This window comes from Lepidothrix coronata, unplaced genomic scaffold, assembly GCF_001604755.1.
Source record: "Lepidothrix coronata isolate B3197 unplaced genomic scaffold, Lepidothrix_coronata-1.0 Scaffold1, whole genome shotgun sequence".
In the NCBI taxonomy this organism is placed as follows: domain Eukaryota; kingdom Metazoa; phylum Chordata; class Aves; order Passeriformes; family Pipridae; genus Lepidothrix; species Lepidothrix coronata.
This window is the reverse complement of record NW_016690181.1, coordinates 1,911,691-1,934,197: the sequence shown is the minus strand read 5'-3', so window position 1 is coordinate 1,934,197 and position 22,507 is coordinate 1,911,691. Positions and strand designations below refer to the sequence as shown.

At 46.2% G+C, this 22,507-nt stretch overlaps 1 protein-coding gene across 4 annotated transcripts in view; it reads left to right on the top strand.

Moving 5' to 3' along the window:
• The first annotated feature begins 1,063 nt into the window (after positions 1–1,063).
• Positions 1,064–22,507, top strand: part of MAPKBP1 (mitogen-activated protein kinase binding protein 1) — a 102,695-nt gene continuing 81,251 nt past the window's right edge. For all 4 annotated transcript variants that reach the window (XM_017811606.1, XM_017811622.1, XM_017811620.1 and 1 more), the window contains exons 1-2: positions 1,064–1,143; positions 1,997–2,342. In XM_017811606.1, coding sequence (XP_017667095.1) covers positions 2,226–2,342 — 117 coding nt within the window. In that variant the 5' untranslated portion in view covers positions 1,064–1,143; positions 1,997–2,225. The remainder of the gene's footprint in view (positions 1,144–1,996; positions 2,343–22,507) is intronic.

The following is a 22,507-nucleotide window of genomic DNA, read 5'->3' as shown; positions in this document are numbered from 1 at the left end:
TGTTAGAAGATATGTCTCACCCAAGCCAGACTGCCCTGAGGTGAGGCATCACTCCGTAACTTTTTCATCTCCACAGTGAAATGGAGGACCCACATCTTTCCAGAAGCATCCTAGCACTGTTGCTCTGCAGAAGACCCAGGCACAGTGTGATGACCTGCCCTTCAGGGGAAGGAATTACCCAAGATTCATAAATGCTCGTAGTGCAAAGAAACAACAGAAGTCAGAGGGTCTGCAAACAATGAGGTTGATTCATAGACAAATTAATTTGCTTCAACAATTCAATCTGTTTGAGAGACCAAGATGGGTTAAATAACACCTGTTGGCGTCCTACGTTTTGTGTCATGTATGGGCCAATTTCCCAAATTTCTGGTGTCACTGTCCAAAGGATGCTCGATGTTTACTTAGCTGTTGTTGGTCGTGTCAGGGCAAGTGTAATTTCGCCATTTTTTGGAACTACTATATTAAGTTTGAATGTTAGGACAACCCGGGTTCCATTTTGCCAGAAACGCACTACGGCAACCGGTTCAACCAGGGTAAAGGTGGACAGGACGACAAGGGGCGGTGGAGGCGGGGGGCCCAACCACGGGCCCTGAGGGGCGGCGGGCACGGCAGGACAGGTCCCTAACGTGCCTCAACCTTCCTTCGGGTTTCACTTGGCTCTTGTGTGGGAGAGGCACCCCCAGGTCCCCCATGACAGGGTGTCGGAGCTCGAGCAGCGCCGGCCGCCTCCCCACACGCCGCCCTCCCGGCCATCCACCGGCCCGAGAAGCGATCCCTCCACCGGCCCGAGAAGCGATCCCTCCGCCAGCGCGCCCGTCTCCCTCCGCCGCCCCCGGCGCCGCGGTGTGGCCCGCGCGAGCCGCCGTAGCGCTGCCGGGCCGGGCCGGAGAGCGGCGGGCCGGGCGGGCGCTCCCCCCTGCGCTGCCGGGGCTCGGCGGGCGGGTCCGGCCGCGGCCCCCCGCGCCTCCCCGGCACCCCGCACTGCGGAGCCGCCCCCTCGCTGCTGCAGCCGCCGCCGCGGGTACGGCCCCCGCCCCGCCCGCGGGGGCGGCCCGCGCCGCGGCCCCTCCTCGGGGCAGGCCGGCTGCATGGGCAGGAGCTGCGGGCATCGCGGGCGCCGCGCTCGCCGCTCCTGGGCGCCAGGTAGGAGAGGATCACTCGGCGGGGTGAGCTGGGGCTGGGGCGCGGGAGGAGGCGCGGCCCCTCGGCCGCAGTGCTGCCGCCGCAGGGAGGGGGCTGGCGGCTGTGCCGGCTTGGACGTGTCTCTCTGCCTCTCCTCTCTCCCCCCTTCTCTCTCTCCCTCCCTTCCTCCCTCTCTCTCTCTTTCTCCCCCGCCCCCATTTTGCACGGAAGCCGGGAGGATATCTCACTGCAGGCTCTGACTGCATCCCTCTTTCACCCCCGGCCACCACCGGCGCTCCGGGAAAGGTGAAGGTTTTGGCCGGGGGTCTGTAATCGTTGGCACAGCTGTAGTGCCTCCATGATCCACCTCGTAAATAGGGGGTGGGGGGTTGTGGGAACATTATGTGCCTTTATTATCTGGTATCGCACACTATATATTTGTATGCACTTAAAGCGGAGATAAATTTTTGAGAGTTAAAAACTCCCTCGTGTGTATTCTCGGGGCGCTTCTGCGACTAGGCATTTAATAGTCAAGTACAGTATTGTGCTTTCCAGACTGTGAAACATAAGGTGGAATGGATGAGCATGGAGCAAAAGCAAGGGGCTGGATAGACTCCGTTAATGGACTCCAATGGTGGGAATTTTTGTCTTTGTCGTAAGACGATACTGAAGTGTAAAACATCTAAATTTTGGATTTGGGAACTGGTTTAGATGTGCTAATTGATACTAAATGGATGATAATTTATGTGGAAGCCTCGGAGAATAGTAATGCTGCATCCATCCTTATCATAAGCTCTTGAGTTTACGTTCCTTGCAAAGACTGAGGCTAGAATTTATTGTGAGTGTTGTATTGACCCACGGGTGCATCTTTCAGTTTAGATTACTGCTGATTTGATCCTCTGGAATCTGCGAAAGGAAAGTTTGCCAGCCTCTCTGAATAGCTTTGCAGAGTAACAGGAGTGGAGTTCCCGAGCAGAATCGCTGAGAGATATGTGAACGAGTGTGAGCAAGGCTGAGGACATCGGTGTTTCTGCCTCAAACCTGGGCTCATTCCCCAGGCACAGTGTCTGTGTGTGGGGTGAATACCCTTGTGGCACCTGGAGATGATGTCGGTTGAAGGGTCTACGATAACAAGTCGGATCAAAAATCTACTTCGCTCCCCTTCCATTAAGCTGAGGAGAAGCAAGCCTGGGAACAAGCGAGAGGATATAGGCAGCAAGGTGAGTGCTGTGTGGTGCAGCTAGCGTGGTTTAACTTTGTTGTCTAAGTTTCCATCTATACTGACAGTGCTGCTTTGGGAGACCTGTATAACTGTAGAATGATACAGGGACACTGATCTGTGACTGGTATGTCTTTTAGCTGGGATCTTCGCTGTGCTGCAGATCCTTGCTAAAACCTTTATTTCTCTTCTGAAACTCTTTTTGCTTCTGTGGTATGTACCCAGTCTGTATCAGAAAGCTTTTGGGATTTCCCGCACTGTGGTGTGTAGAGCTGTTACAGATGACTGATAGGAGAAATATAATGCTGCCTCTTCCTCCATGTTACGAACTGCTAACCTGCATTACCAGCAGCTAAGGATACAGAAACTGTTCTGTGTAAGCAGTTGCTCTCACCCTGCAAGGGATGTTCTGTGAACATGTGGGAGGGGAAGGATGATCTGAAAGATGAAGGATGCGAAACATGTCTTGGAGATGTCTGTTCTGTTGGTGTCTGCGTTCCACAGGCCTGGGTGTTCTTTCTTCTGTGTTCAGCTGTGCACCTCAGACACCCTTCCCTGGGGATATCCTTCCATCATTCTTGGTGTTGTGAGGAATTCCTGACAGACAGTCACTCACTGGGAATTGACTAGTGTCATGAGGAAAGGAGGATGACTTAAACTCAGGTTCAGGGAGAACAGGAGCTGGGTGGCATTGCCTTGTGCTGACAAGTCACCTCTGAGTCAGGGCACCTTCTTCTGTCCCTGCCACTGATTCTCCTGTAACCCTGGGCAAATCACTCAGCCTTTGTGCAGCTCTCTCTCCATAAATAGAAAGCTTAATCCCTCCCCTTTTGAGAAGACTCACTAATAAATAAGAAATGCTTGTAATCCACGTCTGCAAAGTGCATTTGTTGGTCTCAACACAGTAATGCTTCAAAATTTATCTCTTGAAGAGCACATGTAAAACTTCAGAGGAAATAAATGGCACTGTACCTAAAAATTGTCTGTCCCCAGCATGAAATCCTGTTCTCAGAACTCTGGTTCAGGTCCAAGTTTCCCTTAGATGGCTCTTTAATACCAAGGAACACAATATTCTTGTCTTGCCATGCTAGAGAAAACCCTGTATGGCTTCCTCAAAGTTGTCTAGAGGAGAGCCCTTAGTGCTTGTGCGTGACCTCGGCGTGTGCATGTGCTCCATTTAATGCACCCTGTGGACTGCCAGTGAAATGTGCTTTCTAGCTGTTGCTGAAGAGTAGTTGGTTGGTCTGTCTGTATTCTGCAGAGACTTCCATTGGAAGAGACAAAAGCCACCTATACCCCCCCAAGTATGGTGGGAATTGGATTCTGGCTCTGTGGTCTGCACACTCCTTTTCAGGGCCAGGACCTGTTGCTACACACCCTGAGTATTCTCTGGTACATATTTCATTTTGTTTTCCTTACATGTGCCTTTTAGAAGAGCTCCATTTTATCCCTTGTGCTGTTTCCCAGTGTGCTGTCAGGGCTGTCTGAGCCCCTGGAGATACCATGGATTCATTCCGCAATTAGGGTTCCGCAAATTAGGGTTTCAGGGCTAGATTTTGTATACCTTACTAATAAGAGCAGTTAATCACTGAGACGCAAAGGAACTGCTGGGGAGTTTGCTGGTAGAATCAATTTGTCATTATGAGGAGTTAGGTGCTGGTGTTGGTTTTCTCAAGTAATCTGCTCTGAATTAGCTCAAATGAGTTATGGTCTGCCTTCAGTGGGACAGGCAAGGGAGCAGGCAGGGCAAAAAGGAGTGGGCCCTTTACCAAAGATCTGACATATGTGGGTATCCCTCTGCCATGGGTGTGCTCCTCTGCTTTCCAAGGTGAGAAGCAGCTCGACTTTCTAAAATAGCAGGAAACAGATCTCAGTATGCTATTTGGTGTGAGTGTAAATCCCTTGGGACTAAAACTGAGCATCATATGCTCCTGAGGAATCTTTTCTGACCTGCAGGGAGGAATTTTTCAGGCATCTTTGTCTCTTGGACTTCTTGAGAAATGACTGCTCCAAGAGATGTATGTAACTGGTCACATGGAAGCATGGAAGGGCCTATGAAGTTGGTCATCTCTGCTGATGGAGCTTTTATTGCAATGAGCTACTTAAATTAAGAGGGACAGGCACCCTCAGTAGCACTGGCTAGACTTCCATGTGCTGATTTTCCCTTCCAGTGGAAAGTGTCCCTGGTGTCCTACTCTTTCCTTTGTTAGTGTGAGGCTTGCCAGGCTGTCTCAGTGGTTAGGGACAGACCCCTTATGCAGTTTGTCATGTTGAAGAGAAGGCCTGTGAAAATTGCCTCCTTTCAGTGAGGCAGCTGTGTAGTGCTGGGCTGGACGTGGGCAGGCTGTGGGAGGCTGGCTCTGCAGAGACCTGTTTGTGCATTGCTGTGAAAGGGGGAGTGTGGGTACACAGAGATATTTTGCATGATGGTGGTGCAGGACATGCAGTGTGTTACTTGGGAGCTGTACAGGAGAGAACTTGTTTTGTGACTTTTATTAGGACTTATTTCTTGCTGTAATTAATGCATGGTTTTACTGTACAGCTCCAGGAGATCTCTATAGGAGTAAAAATAAGGAGCTAATAGGTAATCAAGGGTATTAAAAAAAAAAAAAAAGGGTGTGGAGGAGGAATGGAAGCTCTTTAAATAAAAGTTTTTGGTAAAGTGGATGAAGTGTTTGGCTTTTTTGCTGTTTTTTGAAACTAGTTTTTTTTTTTTATGGGAGTCCTGATTTTTGTTGGTGCCTGACTAGTTTTATGTGTAGGCTTTTTTTTTTTGTCTTCTGATGTTCATGGCTTGAATCCAGTTTTTCTGTCCTCTCCAGATCTGTTTTTTTGTGTTGAACCAATATAGACATAGAGTACTGTGACATAAGTCTAGGCCTGTTGACTGTTGGGATTTGTAACGTGTCAGTGTGGCGGTTGGAATCTAAAATTTCCTTAGATAAGTTGGTTGGAGCGCGTTCAATTTCTAGAGGATTACTGGCCCTGCCAGAAACCTGGCCATGCCTCTGGTCACGGTGCTTGTGACTCCAGGGGAGACATGGGGTTAAAAACTGGGCACTGAGTGCCTCTGAATCACCCTGCGTGAGTGGCATGCTCAGGACAGTGGGGAAGCAAAGAGTTAAAATGTCCTGTTTGCTGTAGTACCCTTCGACTTGGCTACACAACTCTCTCTCTGCTCACAGAAGTAATGTACCTAAGCAGGTACAGTTCCTGCAGGGGCTGTTTGTATTGTTGAGCTCTACACTTGTAAATATAAACCTCTTTTTAACTGAGAAAGCTGTGCCGGTTTGGGGAGGGGGAAGGGTGTATGTGTTCTGGTATCCTCAGTCAAACCAGATTACAAATGTCAGCTTAGAAACAAATTGCTACAAAACCTGCTACAGGCTTTCCCTAAAACGGTAAGCCAGCGAATCAAAGAAACATATTTGGAATTTATGCTTGTTTCTTTGATCTCTCCTGTTTTTTCTAAGCCAGAAATATTTCAAGTTGCCAGTTTAAAAAGAGTGCTTTGACTAAAACCTGACATTCCTCAGCACGAAGTCATTCTGCACAGGAACTATTGTATTGTGGTCTCCCCCTTCTCCAAGTGGGATGTGAACATGTACAGCTGGAGTGGCTGTTCCTGCCTCATGATACTGGGTTGGACTGGGTGGCTCTGCAGGACCTTTTGGAGAGCTTTTTTTTCTGAAAATGAACCCTAAGTTGCTCCTAGTGAGACAGGGTTTTCTGTCCTCCTTTGGTGAGGCATGGTCTGTTAGCAGACCAGCAGCAGAAACAAGCAGCAGAAACAAGTATGTGTACCAGCCAGCAGAAACAAGTATGTGTACCTCTGTGTCCTGCCAGTGAGCTTTCACAGATTTAAGAGGGAGGGAGATCCATGGAAGCTTGAGACCCCTTGTGTCTTGTTGTGCCCCTTGCATTCCCAACGAAGTTCTCCAACTTCTTAATCCGCGGAGAAGCTGCAGGGCTCGGCTAGGACCACAAGCTGTTCTGGACACAGGAGAGTGGAGTCATGTTTCTGGCCTGACTGTAGCTTCCTGCCTTCAGTACACAGTCCTTTTTGTTTGAAAATATCGTGGCTTTCAACATGATTCAGTTTAGACTTAACTAGATCAGCTGAGAATTGCTGAACCTGAACTGTAACAGAACCAAAAACCACACAAGTTTAGTTCACTGGTATAAATGCATCAAAAATCATCGCTTCCTATTAAATCACATAGGCTGAGGCTTGTTGCAGAGTGGAATTCTTTGTAAGACTTTGGGAACAATTTGACCCTGCAGCAGCAGAGCCTCCTGGGTTCCTCGTCGGCAATATTTCCCAGGGAGCTGGATGTGGGGCTGAGCAACCTGACTGTGTGGGTAGTTAGAGAGCAGCCTGTCTGATGCTGGTTTTGTTTTGGCAGGATTTGGAAGGGTCTTTTACATAATGATGGTGCTTTTGAGGAGCTGTTCAGTGCAGTATTGTCCCATTGGCCTTCTTCATTCCGCTGCAGTCTGAGCAGTGCTCAGCCCACCATCCCTGGGACCAGCACAACCAGGGGCACAGCTGAGGGGATGCATCTAACCCTTGTCTGGCTGTCTGCTGCTGTGCCTGTTCTGCTTCATCATCCATGAATGTTACTTGGCCCCAGTTGATAGCTTGAGATCTTTCTCACAGCTCTCCACTGCATAATCTAAACACACCCAATTGCTTCAACAGCTTAGGGCCTGCTGTCCAGAGATAGGAGGGATTTCATGTCTGTCTCTGGTCAGGCTTATAACAGTGTCCCTTAAAGCAGAGGACAAAGACTGGTTGGCTTTTCCATAGCCAGACCTGCATTTCAGTGGTGTGTGTGTATCTGTGGATAGAGTCAGTGGAAAAATGGAGAGTGTCATAGCTCAGGGGGTGAATCCTTCCCTACTGGTCTGCTCTGGTCCCCCTTACTCCATCCTCCAATACATGGTGCTCAAGATGACTCTGTTAACAGTTTCACACACAAGGTTTCCTTGTTTCATTCTTCACTCCATGAATGTTATGCCTTGTCCTGAAAATACAGGGTGATCTGGCTAGCTCTCCTGGTCTGAACGTGAATATTAAATGTGACTTACATACACAGAGCATGTCAAAGCCGAAGTTTTTGTGCTGGTGAACTGCAGTGCCAATGGCTTTTGGTTCTTGGAGGATGGTGGATATAAAAGCATATAACAATTCAACATATTTGGTTTTGTAGCCTGCAGCTGTATCCATGAACCACTGTGATCCTTCTGCCAATCTTGAAAGGAGATTGCTAGGAAGATCCACCCTTCTAGCCACCCCTAAATCATGTGCTGTCTTTACTGTGAAAGACATCGGGGAAAATCTCTCCATAGCAGGGGAAGTGTGATGATGTGCTAATGGCTGGGGTGCAGTCAGCATGAACAACACAAACCAGGTCATTTGCCTAGTGGGTTTAAATGGTTCTTGCTTCCCCTGAGTGGTCATACCCTGCTTGCCTGGATGGTCTTTTAGAGCTGCTGTGGTGTTGCCTTGTATGTTGTTCTTCATCTCTCTCAGATGAGTTGGGTATTCTGAGAAGGCATGTGAGATTTAGCTAACCTGTCTGGAGATGCTTGTAAGCAGGTTTTACGCTGTCCTGCTGTGCTGGATAAGCTGTACACCTACAGACTGATGACCCCCTTTTGCTTGTGGGCTGTGAAGCGTGTGGTGTTTGCCAAAGACCTGGCTGGGATAGGAAGGTGGCAGAGGTGTTGCAGTGGTACATTTACAGTCAGAGCTGTTGTTCACTGTGGTGCAAGGGGGCTGGTGGAGAAAGGCATCGACAGACATAGTGGAAAGAGTCCTCCTTCATTGTGTACCATCTGTTTCACTAGCTGTGTGCTTGGTCCTACCTGTGGTGTATTACCTCACTTGTTTCAGGAGGGCAGAACAGTTGAAGTAATGGTTGGAAGTGAGGCCAGGCTGGGCCATAATCTGCTTTTGTGTCTTCAAGGATCTGCAAGCACCTGTAAAAGGACTTGTATATTGTTTTACTCTCCTTTGTGTCTAGTGGAAAGTAACTCCACAGCACTACCTCCTTTTCTGGCTGAGAAAGTGGTGGTCAGCATTTTGAAGGCCTGGCAAATTGAAGTAGATATTTTGTTTCCTGTTCATCAGGTCTTAGGGAGAAGTTGCTTGATTAACTTTGGTACAATTTTCTCTGTGACTGTGAAAGCAAACACTGTGTACTAGCTAGTCTTTGGCTTACTTAAAAGGTCTCTTGTGTTGATCTTTGATGCCAGGAGCGGCACTTACATGGCATTCAAACAGAGCTTAGCCCTGACATTAATGTTGAATGATCCCAGCTAAGATTTGAATAACTATCACCAAGGCCAGCTTCAGTTACTCCAGGCTTCCCTTTGTGCCTGTTGTACCTGCCTCCGCACAGCTGGAAGTGTCTGAGGGCTTTGGTACATGCGTAGCAGGGTTATGACATGCTCCCTGCGCTGGTTTCCAGCTCCTGATGTGGGCTGGTCCCTGTGCCTGAAACCCTGCAGGCTCTGCTGAGGCTGTACCCACCAAAGGGTGGCTACTGCAATTCAGAAAAACCTTCTACTATTTCCTTTCACCACAGCCTTGCCCCGAGCATGTGCCTGTGTGTTGTGCAAGGAAAATACAACTGAGGCCTGCAGCTGTTGTAATCAGCTGTGCTGTGTGATCTGTATTCAAAAAAGTTGTTGTCAAGTATTTTGACATTGCTAGTATTTGTATGTTCATAGATGTGATTCCAAACTCCTACAGGAAGACTGAGGCTGACCTAAGCATTGAATCTTGATCTTCTAAGGCCAAATCTTAGCCTTAGTCACAAAGCTCAACTTTTTGCAGATTACCAGGGATGTTTATCACCTCTCCTATGTGAGGAGGACTTGTGTTCATTTAAGATTATTTGCTTAAAAGTGCCCAAACTGTACTGTTGTAAGTGCTGACTTTGTTCCATTGTCACTGATGATTTCAGTGGCTCTGGTGATGATGACTTTCCAACAGGCTCAAGCAGATTAAGCGCCGTAAGAATTTGAGCTGTGGAAACCCCACTAAGCCTTGTAAATTTGCTCATGTCCGAAGAGACCAGTACTGTTGGTAGTTACTCTGGGGAAACTGATTGAAAATAGTACTGTGGAAGACTATGAACTGCTGGTGTATTCAGAGTTTCCAAGTCAAGAGCAATAAAAGCCAAACCTGCTTGTTCTCCCAAATACAATATTAAAATTCACAATTGGTTAAGAAGGGTAATGTGATATAACAACTAATATGAGATTTCTTACTTGATGACATTTTAACAATGGCATTCCTTACTTACAGTGATACTTCTTTAATTTCTGCATCTCCCAGACACTTTGCGTAGTTAGGCTGAAATTTCCCCCATCATGGATCCAAAAGAGATTCCTTCCTCTGGAGAAAAGTAGATTATCAGTAGTAGAGAGTCATAACATTAACAAATGGCTTGAGAGCAGGTAGATGGAGAAGTTTCTGAAAGAAGGAGAAAGCAACATCGTTACAGCGTCAATGGGTTCAAGGATACAGACTTGTAAAGCTCTCTGCTCCTGTTCTCTCCCAAATAGGCAGTGCAAAGAACAGTTCAGAAACCCTTCCCTGTCGACAGGCAGGCCCAGCATAGGGCAATTGTTTGAAGTGCCAGTATTGAAGTGTTAGCTGTTCTCCTGTGCTCAACAGTGGTAGCCTTTGAGCTCTCCCAAGGACTTTGAAATTGCTTGCTCATTTCTGAGTAGAGCATAAGGGGCTGCTCGCCTTTGAAGTCTTGTTTGCTTTCATTTGCAAAACAAAAAAAGATAAAAAACCCCACCATTGCTCAAACCAGGCTTTGCACAAAAGGAGCTTGAGTTCATTGCTCAGTCCCTAATGCAATCTAGATGCTAGAGTTGCTAAAACATTGAATAGGACTGAGGATGAAAGGAATGTGTGCAAGACCTGCCTCCTTATTTGGTGACAGCTCCTGGTGTTCAGAACTTGCTGTGCTCTGTGCTTCAGCCATAGTCGTGCTGTGAGGCTGTGACCGGGACCATAAGGGGATAGGGATGGTGTTGAGTGTATCCTGAGTGGGCATAAGTCAGGGTGTACTTGGCTAAGCACTTGCCTATGCTAGAAACAATTTGCAAGCTGAGCTCCCACAGCAAGCTGGTGACACCGCATCAGAAGCGTCTGTTGAATGATCCTGTCCCTCAAAGAAACAAACTATACCAGTGAAAGGGCTTCTTTCTGCCAGTTACATTGCATCAATATTAGCCTTTTCTTCAAGAGCTTTGTGTGGGCTAAGAGTGATATTTTTCGTGCTCCTAACCAATGCTTCCCTTCTGCTGAACTGTATAAAGAAAGAGTGAACCTTGAAACAGCTGTGGTTTTTTTTTTTTTTTTTTAATACAGTTAAAGGTTTTGAGTTCTGTGCTCTGCTCTTCAAGCTGTGTCTGATCCTCTTTTTTCCCTCAGTGTAAAACAGACAGGATACTTTTCCACTTACTGCGAAGTGTCCCAGCGTCCAGGGCTTTAAAACAACTGCATAACTCCTTGTATTTGGCTTATCTCCCAGTTTTGAACTAGATATAGTGGTCGTAAGTGCAGTTGTTTCAAACCTGTTTTGGGGGTGTCATCCTCCTCGAGCAGCTGGATCCAAAAGCATTGCTGACTGTAAACTGGAACTGACAAATTTGGGATCTGCTTTTTTTGCTTAAGCCCATCTTGTCCCAACTCATCTAATTTTCTTGGCCGGAATCATGGCCAGGCATGCTTCAAAAATGGTTCTGTGTATCTTGCCCAACTGTGAGGGCTAGCTGGTGGAAAGTGTTTGCCCAACCTGTTCTCGAAACCCTGCTATGGGAGTGGTGGTTGAAGGGAATGGGGACAAGATGACATAAAGGGCTCTTAATGTATGGCCAGTCTTCGCGAGCGAAGATTTGGGAAAGGTCATTAACCCTTCGAGCCTGCGCAGTGGATTTTTTAGGTGAGACCCAGTGTGCGCTGAACTGAGCCCACCCTTTAATGCTGAGGTTCATCTACCGGGGCCGAGCAAACTTGGACAGTGGCAGTGAGGGTCTCAGGACGTAGGTTTGTTTAGAGTGACCTTCTCTTAGATGGATTGCCTTACAGGGCTAACGAGCTCCATCTGCCCGGGGGGTTGGGAATCGAACCCGGGTCGCAGCGGTGAGAGTCCTGCACCCTAACCACTAGACCACCAGAGCCACCGGGCTCTTAATAAAATGTATTAACAAATATTTCTGATGGGTCTGTGGTGGCCCTCAATGGATGTAGCTGTTTCTAAAAGCCTGACCTGCTTTTGAGGCTGAAATTGGGTTTCCACCTTCCTCTGCACCGGGAGGATAATCTTCCTCCCTGATAATCCATGGCTTGTGCTGCCTGTCTCTTCAGGCTTCTCAAGCTAAGCTGTTGAGATGTATTTACACGCAATCAGCAGTGTGAGTAACTGGTGCTGGGGAAGAATGAGGGTGAGGAACTCTGGGAGAGAGGCAGTTTTCTTCAGCTTCCTCACCACTGACGACTTCGGCTGTAACTTCTGAAAGAGCAGGTCTCCTGCATCCCTGTTGTGGTGGGTGGCTTATGGATACTTGCTTTGTGAAGTTCTTGGCCCATTTTCTGTAGCAGGGCAGCAAGTAAGCTTTTGGATGTCCAAGACCTGCGATAAATAGTTTTTTGATGGAGCCATGAGTGGAAAACTGAGCACGGTGGTGGGGGAGAAGATGCAGCACCTGAACTGTTTCTGGTGTGTTGGAGCTCCTCTAGGTCCTTGGAATGAGTGTTTCTGCGCAGGAGCGTTAGTGTGTAATCATGGCCGTTAATAAAATGGCCAGAGGGCTGATTTATGGCACAGCCTGCTGAAACAAGAGCCAGTGGGCCCCCCAACACCCAGAATGCACTTGCATGACCTGGCCCACCTGCCCACTGCTTGCTGGGAACTTCACAGCTTCTGCCCTGGCTTCTTCCAGGTGCTGTGGCCTCCCGTGGCCATGGAGATGCTGTGGCACACTTGTGGAGGGGCACCCTGACCCTACCTCCGGTGCTGTGGGTACCTAGGGCCTGGGGAGGCCCCACACTGCCTGGGGGACTGCGACTCTGGATAAGCCCGTGCTGCTTAGTTTAAACACACATTCGGAAAAAAGCAGACAAACCAAGCTCCTAGTCTAGACAAACCCTCTATAATATGCTCAGAGTCTGCATTGTCTTCAGACAGTGTCTGGACCTTTATGGTGGAACTCTGGTGACCAAGGTTCCAGGCTGACCAGCAAGGCTGGGAGAGACCACCAGGTTGCCCTGAGCAGTAACACTGCCCTCTGTGGTAGAGGATATGGTGCGTGAGATGCGCTGGGCAGCTTTCAGCTCTGCATCTTCACCAAGGGAACTGAATTGTGTCATTAGTTTGGGAAAATTTACCTCTTTGGTGAAAGAAAAGTGTTTTACAGGGCACCTGGGGAACTGAGGTCACCAGGAGTTAAGAAATACTGCTCACTGTGGAGAGTCTTGTGATATTCCGCTGGGAAAAGGAGAGTGCTTGCTGTGATAAGGCATTTAGTTTTGCTGTCAGTGCTTTCCAGAGGTTTAAAACAATTGGGAACACTCATCACCTACTGCCTAAAGGTTTGTTAGCAGGCAACAGAATCTCTTTCTACTCTGTTTTTTTTCTGGCACTTAAGCCTTTTGTACTGGGAGGAGCAACCCGGCTGTCCTTAGTCAGCAGCCCTGGCTGAGGAAGGGAGGAGGCTATGTAAAGATTGCTGTAACTGTCCAGACAGAGAGAAGCTGGTATTCCTGCCCTGGGCTCTGTGGAAGGGAGTTGTGGGCCTGAAGCATGTTTGTGTAGCATTTGGAATTAGTTTAGTTGAGGAGCTCTCATGCTGAGGAGATGGCAGAACTGTAAATCATCAGTGATAGATGTAGCTGCAGAAGCAGTTAGGGCAGAAGGAAGGGCTTAGAAGCAAAATCCATTATAAAATGTCAAAGTGGGTGGTTTCCCTTGCTGGGGAGGGAGTCTTCTCTCCAGGCAGCAGAGGGAACACTGCCTATGCAATGTGGCCATCCCTCTGGAAGAGGAATTTGCATCCAGGTCTGTTGCCTGGGTTCTGTCCCATGTCCTACTCTCCTGCTCTCTAGAGTGATTTCATTTGGATGTTTTTCTCAGATCCCCAGAAAGGAAAGTACTGTAAACAGCTGCCAAGCAGGATTTTGTGTTGTAGAGCATACTTAAATGCTGGAGCCTGGTTAGATGATGGTATGTTTCTATTTTTCTCTGTGTGTATGTTTTTAATAGGAAGAACATATTCTGTTCTGGTTGAGTGTATGTTACTTTTCTTAGTGTGCCTGTTAGTACAGTAACTCAGAGCCCACTCTTTTGCCCTGCTTATAAAGTGACACTGGTATTGTGTTTCAGCTGAAATGTGCGCAGTCTTGCACAACCCGTTGTAACGTTTTTAGAGTCGTGATGACCTTGAAGGTTTTAAAAGAAAACTGAATGCAAACTTTGGCACCATTCCTGTGGGTACTTAAGCGTGTGCTTAATTTTGCATGAGGTAGTGTGAATGTGAGTAGTTCCATTTCACCCAATGGATGTAAAGATAAGTTGCCTCTGTGGCCAATTGCAAGATCAGTCTATGTGTGATGATTCATTTAACGCACCTAACTCTATTGTGTGCATACCTTATATGTATATCATGCAGTTGTCTTCATCATGTTGTTTTGACCAGCTCAGCTGCACTTTGTCCATTAATCCATGTTTCCTGAATGTGTTCCTGGGAAGCCTGGAACAGAGACCGTTTCTCTTTCCCTGTTTCACACACCAAATAAACACTTAACCAGAGAAATTCCATTTTTACTTTGTACTCCTGTCATCATCCCCAAAATGGGTTTCCTCTTTTCTTCCCGCCTAAAAGCTCCCTGACAGAACCTCCTCTGATCCAAACAAAATGCTGACCTGACACGTTCAGGAAGGGCAGTTTCATCTCTGAACTTACAAACAGGTTTATGCAGGAATAAAGCTGGGTTATTTATACCCTGGGGGAAGAGATGTCCATCTCTACAGAGGCCTGAGATGATGGTCATTAACTTTTCCACATCACATAACCAAAGATGCCATGCCTTTCTAGATACTTCTCAGGTGTTGATTATGCTTTCCTACTCTTTAAAGTCCAGTCCTATTGGATTCAGGCATAAGAAAAGGCAAGCTTCTTTTAAGAACGAACATGTTAATCACATATCTGTCCCCCCTCTGCCCCCTGGTATTTAGCTGCAGAGAAAAATGTGATGAAAGGTTGTTTTAATGTATACTGGAAAGACTGACAGAGCTGTGTTTGAAGCCCATGAGAGAGACAATCTGGTGAAAGGCATGGTAACTATCTGGTGCTTCTCTACATGTCGTAGTGGAAGGACCCTCCATTAGGAGAGGGAATCTAGCAGACGCCTGGTCTCCCTGTGGGCTGCTGCTTGAAGTTTGGCTTACTGGAGGTCATGTTAAAACCTCGGCCTAGCACTGGGATCAGTATCCTATGGGGTTCCTCGCAGGCACCTTTCTCATGTACGTGTCACTGAGGTCCCTGCAACCAACGCTGAATTAAGTACTCTTGGGATGTTGGGCCAGGGCTCCTGCTCCTTGCTGTTCTGCTTTCTTTTCAGTGTGTGAGCTTACGGGTACTGGACTAAGGTCAGACTCATTAAAATATGGTAGCACTACTGATATTTTCAGTACAGAGTTTGCAAATAGAGCTGTGCAAATCTATCTCCTGTTTGTCCACTCTTAAGGTTATAAGATTACTTTAAAATCCAAGTGGATACGGGCAGATGCTCTGTGTGTTGCATGTCTGCCCTTATGCTAGCCCACACCCTGGTCACCTCCACGTGGTCTGTTGGCAGTCAGACACTATATCTTGATGTGACAAGAGCTGGCTGTTAACTTACAGCTATAAATCTGTTGGGGCTATAGTGGAAGTCTGTCAGTGCTGTGCAGGTGGCAACTGGCTTACTTAGCTTCTGGGTGGATAACTTTTAAATTTTTTTTTTCCCCTATCACAGCTTGTATTTCTGCAGTGGCAGAGCTTGTTCTGGTCGCAGTGGAGCAGCAGTTAACAGACTTTATGGGACATTCTTTCCAATTGCTGTGGTCTAAACATATGTACACCAGCATTGAGTTACTTCTGCCTGGAAATAAGCCACAGAGCTATATATAAAATATGTTTGAACTGCTGCAGTAATGTTGTTGGTATAAATAGAAGTGGTACACCCAGGGCTTCCCTTCCTTAGAGCTGATTCAAGAAGACTTCCCAGATACTCTATCTTCAGTGGAAAAGGCTGTAGAAGGTGGCTGAAAGCAATAACAAGATACCATATGGCTAGCCTCCAGGCAAGAGCTTAAGTACTTGGGTCTGGAGCATTGGATTCCTGCTTGAAGGTTGCTCAGCTTTTTCCTCTTGTGGTGGAACATCTGTCTGAAATCCCATAGGGTTCAGTTTGCAGCAACCTGGTCCACCAATGCCACGGAGTTTCGTCTGTGACAGTCTCTTAGTTTCTTGTGACTTGAGTTTTCTTGAACTTTTGTCAGACATTTTCCTACTCAAGCTATTAGACAGGTAGTCCAGGTACTTGTGGAGCTGCTGTTATCATCATATTGTGACATATTGGCTGCTGTAGAAGATTGTGCCAACTTCTGTGGTCCTTTCTGTCACTAATAGATTTTTATCTCACCTAAAATGAAATGTAGGAAGTGACCTCTATAGAAATAGCAGAAAATGCTGATAAACACTGAGGAGCCAGTTGCAGCCTGTGGTTCATACTAATTCCATCTTTAAACTCCAAGTGCTTCTTTGGCTAATTTGTAAACGGATCCTTCCACAATATTGTCTCCTAAGTGCGCTATTGCAGGTGTCAACCTGCGATGTTCTGAAGACTTGAGAGGCAAGGTTTGCAGGTAGAAGTAGTGTCTTCTCTTAAACAGACTGATGCAATTAGAAGAAGGGAGGCAAGACTGTGGACAGATGGAGACATTTTTGGGGTTCAGTGCTCCATGAATAATTCTCTACAGTCATTTCCTTCTGCATTGTTTTTATGAGTCCAAATCATCAGCTGTGTTCTTTCAACTCTGACAGGCCATCAGCTCTGTTTCATCCAACACCTCTTCTCTGGTCAGTGATGGGAATTACAGCCTGGCTTCACACAGGAGCTAGTTCTAGTGCAGGGGTGACAGTAAAACTTGTATCCAGTAGCTGCCCACTATCTAGATGCCAGTACACCACAGCGGGGAGAGGACACAAGCTGCATAGAAGCTTTATAAATCTCTTTTTGCTGGAGGCCATGAAATACAGTTTGAACAGACTTAACATAGTGGCTCAGTACAAATGTCAGTCAACAGGGATGTTCTGACTCTTAAGAGTTGCTTTACTGTTCAGTCTCACTGCTTGTCCTTCAAGTGTTTGCCTGCTTATTATGTCTTTTGTTTGAACTGCAGAAATGTACTTGGGACTGTAGTTCAGGTATTTCTGAACTATGTGTCACTCAAAGTTATTTCTTAACCAGACAGATTCTGCTAGATTCTTCTGAGTAGGTGAATGCATCTAAAACTATTTACCAGAAAGTTATAAGAGAAGTGAATCTCTGCTGAATACTGGAGTTCTGTAATCTGCATTCTGCTTTTTACAACAGCAATTTTTGCTGAGAACTAAACATGTAAAAACAGCAGTACTTTATGAAGTGTTGAAGGAACAGAAGTTGGCTGTGTGCCTAAATCTAGGGCTTTCTGAATTTCTAAACAAGGGCAGCAAAGATATGGTGGTTATTGTAATGGTTTGCTTTCTTGAAGTACAGCAGGAGCCATGTGGTAACAAAAACAAAGCATTTTTTATGTCTGTGGATAAAAATTGTTTCCTCTGAGTGTGGTTTTACTTCCTCAGTTCTCATATTTGGTAATTCTACCAGTTACCCATGGTCCTGAGCCTAAACATAAGCTGGAGTAGACTTCCAGTGTTACTCCCTTTGGTTTAGGCTTTTAAGGCACTTAGATGGCAGCCTATTCCCTTTTTCTTTCTGGTAAGTCACCTTTAAGGAACTCCTCAGTAAGTCAGCTTATGTTGGACTACTGTACCCCTTGTTTACAGACTTTGTTTCCTACAGGAAAAGAAACTGAAAAGGTACTTGGGAAAAATCACAGGAGGAAGTGATTTAAGGGCAGAGTATGTGAAGAAGGAAAGTGGGCTGAATGAATGACTTAATGAATCTGTTTGGGATTGCTTTGTTGTTATCTTTATAACCTTTCGTCTCTCTGCGGTTTATTGTCTAGTGGTGGTTTCCTCTGTGTGTGTGTGTGTGCACGGAAAAGAGAGAGGATTGATGGTGTTGCTGTTGACTCGCAGGGGAGTTATTCAGGTCTTTGGGGTGCTGAGTCTAGGTCATAAAACTTGCAAAAAAAATTAACTGTTTGGAAAAAAATGATCTGAGTTCTGCGTCTGCTCTGACTGTGGGCAATGATTGCCTCTCCCGTAGTAGCAGTTTGCATCTTTGAAGCAGAATGATGGCTCAGTGGTGCGTACCTGAGTGAGCACTTGTGGGCTGTTGGAGTTGTCTGTGTTGGTGGCTGAGCAGCAGGTGCAGTGATTGGGACACTGTATTACTGGTGAAGGACTTTCAGCTGTACTGGCACAGGAGGAAGTGCCATCAAGGTTGTTAAAGAGATGATGGAAGTCAGTGCTTGTGCTGTTCTCTTGTTTTCTCAATCTTTGGCCTATGTTCCTATGTATCACTTCTCCTGGGGGATGTGGTCTCCTTTCTGGCTGACAGGATGAATCTCTTGGGTGCTCAGTATGCATGTTGATGGACAGATGCAAAGAGCTTCTTAGTTCTAGGATGCACGAAGGGCAAGATGATAAAGGCTATTCTGTAAGAAGCTTATTCCTCCGGGCAGAGGACAGGGAAGAGTGCAGGAAGGGATTGCCTAGAGCCTGGCAGTGAGTGTTGGCTGGGGGTGGGCAGGAAGCTCAAGTGGCTCCTTCTGTATATCCTGATTGGTTTGAGCAAAATAAAGAAATCTCTTATGCTTTGATTAATTTTTAAGCATTCTTTAAAAATATTGTCCCTGGCCTTAAGCAGGAGTGAGATACAGTAATGGTGCAGCATGGTCCACAGGGTAGCTGCTGGAAATTGGGAGCGAGGTGATGTTATTCCCAATTCTGCTGCTAATTTTTTGCATGATCAAGACATTTTACCTCAATGTTTGTGGGATGTTGCCACCTAGTACTCTTATACCTGATTATAGATTGCAAGCTGTCTGAGAGTACATGTTGCTGCCTGCTGTAAGTACATGAGGAGTCCATGTTTGTTGAGACTTCTTGTAAGTACTGTGAATCAGATACTAAATAGTTCAGACAATGTTTAGGAAGAGATGGAATACAAATCTCTTCACCTCCTGCCTCCTTCGGTAGGGATGTTGTCTGTGTGATAAATGCTGTATGCTCATTCTGCTCCTCCTGTTATATTTATTCCAATCTTAGCATCTTTTAAATGGCTGGTATATGTTTTTTTAAATATAATTTAAATCAACTTACATCAAAACCATTTTTCATATCGCTGAGGATGAAAGTATGTACTTTCCCCCATGGGGTCACAGCAGTCTTAGAGAGATGAATGAATAGGAAGACAAGGTGTCTAGTCATGGAGCAGTTCAGGGGTTACAGGCAAGATCCTTCAGGTATCAGGAGAGGTGAACTTTCTGACCTCCTGTGGTGGGGACAGATACGTGCTCTGTGTAAGGAATCTGGGCATAAAAAGATGAAGCTTTTACATACAGTCTCTTTAACAGACTTACAGTCTCTAAGACATTTCTTTAAGACACTGCTCTTCTCCAGAAGATGTGGTTGCCTTCCTGGCAATGGGGACTGGGTAAGTAGGGATGAGAGCTTAGGGAAATGATTTAGAAATGGCAGTCTTAGACTTTTAGGACAGAATGACTGTGTAAATCACTGGTGAAGGATAAAAATGGATTGATTCAGCATGGGGTTATGGTTAAATAAAGAAATCACAAATGAATTACAAGTGTTGCCTCAGGCAGGTTGATCAAAAGGCTTTTCTTCATCCTGCATAGCTCTAGTTTGTATGTTTTTACTCTCCTAGACTTAAGATAGACCACTAAGTTCCCCTACCTAAGCCTTGTCAAACAGTGCACAGTTTCGTTCATACCAAAAATAAGCCCCAGTGTGAAGAAATTAAGGAGAAGGGGATTGTAACATGGTGCTGAGATGTAGCTTTCCTTCTCTGGTTCCCCTCAGCAGAGTTAACTTTGGGGAAGGCTTTCTTCTCCCTCTCTTTTGGTCTGTCTTCCCCATGTCCAAGTTTAGTTTGAGCGTATGCGTTGTTTATGGAGTTCAGCAGGAGGTGATTTAGGACGGAGCTCCTTGCCATGGCAGTATCAGTGTTAGAAGTGCTGTGTTATGGCCCCTGTGTTTGACTTCTCCAGAGTCAGGAGTTATGTGGTGCTGCCATGGTTTCCTTGGAGTGGATGCCCACGAAGCTGTGGACTTTTAACCTTTGGCTGTTTGCATTTAGCAGCAGGCTCAGCTCAGGATTGGGACTGAGAGGAGGACTTTTTCAGAGCTGCAGAGGGAGCAGCCTTGCCAGCTTGTGCCCACATCCCTGTTTGGCTCTTTTCCTTGTTCTTGTCTCATGCTTCTTGTGAGTGCTAAAACCTGGGCAAAACAGAGGGAAAGAGCCTTTCCTATCTGGGAACTGATGATTAACTTATTCTGAGAGAACCATTTGTTCCTGCTTGATTTCAAACCCTTATATGAGTAACTGAAACGCTGCCCAAGGGAACTGTATTTATTTATTTATTTATTTATTTTTTCTGTTTCCTCTCACTGAAGCACTTTCTTTGCCTGTATTCAAGCCCTGTGCATGGATTTGGAGGAGACTGATATGTAACACAGACAGATTAGGGTAGTGTTGCAAGTTCTCCCATGTACCTAATCCTTGTGTAGGTAGTTCTTGGTGCAGGGAAAAGTGAATTGATTCCATCTTCTACTACAAAGAAAAAAGAAAATCACTGGAGAAATTGCCTATATGGGAGAGCAAAAGCACCCTCTATGTAAAATCTGGTATGTTGTCTGCTCTCTTTCCTTGTGAAAAAGTAATGCACATTTGCAAAGTGGAAAAATCCGGTTCTTGTGAAGAAGTGATCCTGCACAACTCCGGGTCCCAAGAGCTCAAGGAAGGGTTTCTTTGAAGCCTGCCCACACAGATGTGTCTCTCTGTTGTGTTCCACAGGGCTCGACTGCCTGTGGAGCTGCTCCAATTGACTCCATGTCCAGATGCTTAGTCTGGAATAAATCAGGATTTACCCTTATGTGCCAACAATACCTGTAGCCTGTTTAATGTTGCCTTTTCTTTTTTAATTTGTTTCATACATTCATCACACAGTCTTCACAAATTTTGCTCACATCAAGAAAAGAAATTTCCCACACCAAAGTCAAAATAGCATCATCACAACATTGGCAATGGTGGACAATTGACACTCGTTCCACCCATTGTCCCTTCACCACCCATGTATCACTGGAGCTCAGATATTCTGAGGGTTTTGTGAAATCTCCTGAAAGTCTGAGTTGGGGTTGCTTTTATGGTGAGAATTATGACTGAATGGGAGAAGGAGGAGAAACCACTGCTTGTCATGCCTTTAACCAAGGCTAGTAAGGTTACATAGGCCTCTCCTCATCCTTGCAGTATTTAAGAAGAAATTGGACCTTGACGTGGTCATGGGGAAGAGAAAATTGGTGGACCAGGCTTGTGTTAAGTGAAGAAACAGTAGTTAATTATTTAATAATGGCAGGTTGTGCTACAGAAGCTGATAGGAAATTAACCCTCTACATATCCTCTTTTGCACGACATGGAGACACTTGCAGATGTGTGCTGCTGTCAGTTATAAGTTCCCTCGCTATGGTTCCTGGTAGAGGTGCTTTTAATAGCCTCCCACCCACTCCCTGGGGCTATGCAATGGTATTTATGGCCTCTCTGGGACTGCCTTTCTCCAGGTGCATGAGGAAGAAGGCAGAGTGCAGATTCAGCACGTAGCCCCTGACAGCTGGGGCTGACGGGTCAGGAATGCAGTCCTGACAGCTGGAATTGGGCTGAAAGCGGTCAGCACGGTGGGGAGGCCAGAAGGGGAGAGCAGGCAGGAGAGGCTCTGTGGAGAGGTGGACAAATGCACGCACACATGATGTGGAAAGACAGCCTGCAGGGACTCTTGAGTTGCTCGTGTTCCCTTTCTCCTTGATTTGTTCCCTGTTCTTCCAGCTGTCTGGCTAATTTTTAATTAATGTGTGCACACCCCTGTGCAACCATTATAGTGACACCTGGCAGAGCCATTAGAGCTGAGGCCCAGCATTTCCACTGGAATACCCCCCATCCCACCTCTGCGTTTATGCAGGTTTACAAATGTAATGTACTGCTTCGCATAACTCAGACATTCAAAACCTTTGGGAAAGTTGGTTTCTACCCACACTACTCTTGTGCCAAGGAGTGCCATTCATAACTCACATTGTGGGAGATTGTTCCCTGATGTTCTTGAAGTGGTTAACTTGAAATCAAATTGCATAGAATTGGCAACTGCTTGTTGCGGATTATCGTGTTCTGGTCAGGTGTTTTTCTGTTTTGTTTTGTTCCCCCCCGTCTTTTTTTTTTTTTTTTTTTACATTGGTTAAAATGTGAGGGCTTATTCAATGATCAGACATAGCTCTGAATCCTTTTTCCCCGTGAATGCTGCTTTAAACTGGGCATTGACTGGAAACAGCTTAAAACGTTGCAACTAGTCTGTGTGGTGTGTTACATGAAACCAGTTGGTTGGTCTTGGAGTAGTTCCTGGAGGGTCAATTAGGCAGTTGGTGAGAGTCTGCAGTGGTGGCTGTGAGCAGGACTTAGGAGGCTTACAGTGAGAGATGTGGAGACTGCTCTGTTAGCGCAGAGACGTTCTGAATTGGTCATGTGCTGGAGCTTGGCTTACTAGTTACCTTTTGCAGGTGGAATATTTTCAGTCTCCAGGCTTGTCAGGACAGTAGTCTGGATGCTGAGGGTCAGAAGGCTCAGGCTGGAGAGGAGAGAGAGAATAGAAAACCCTCTTAAAAAAAATTAAAATATATACATATATATGAGAGATGTTTCAG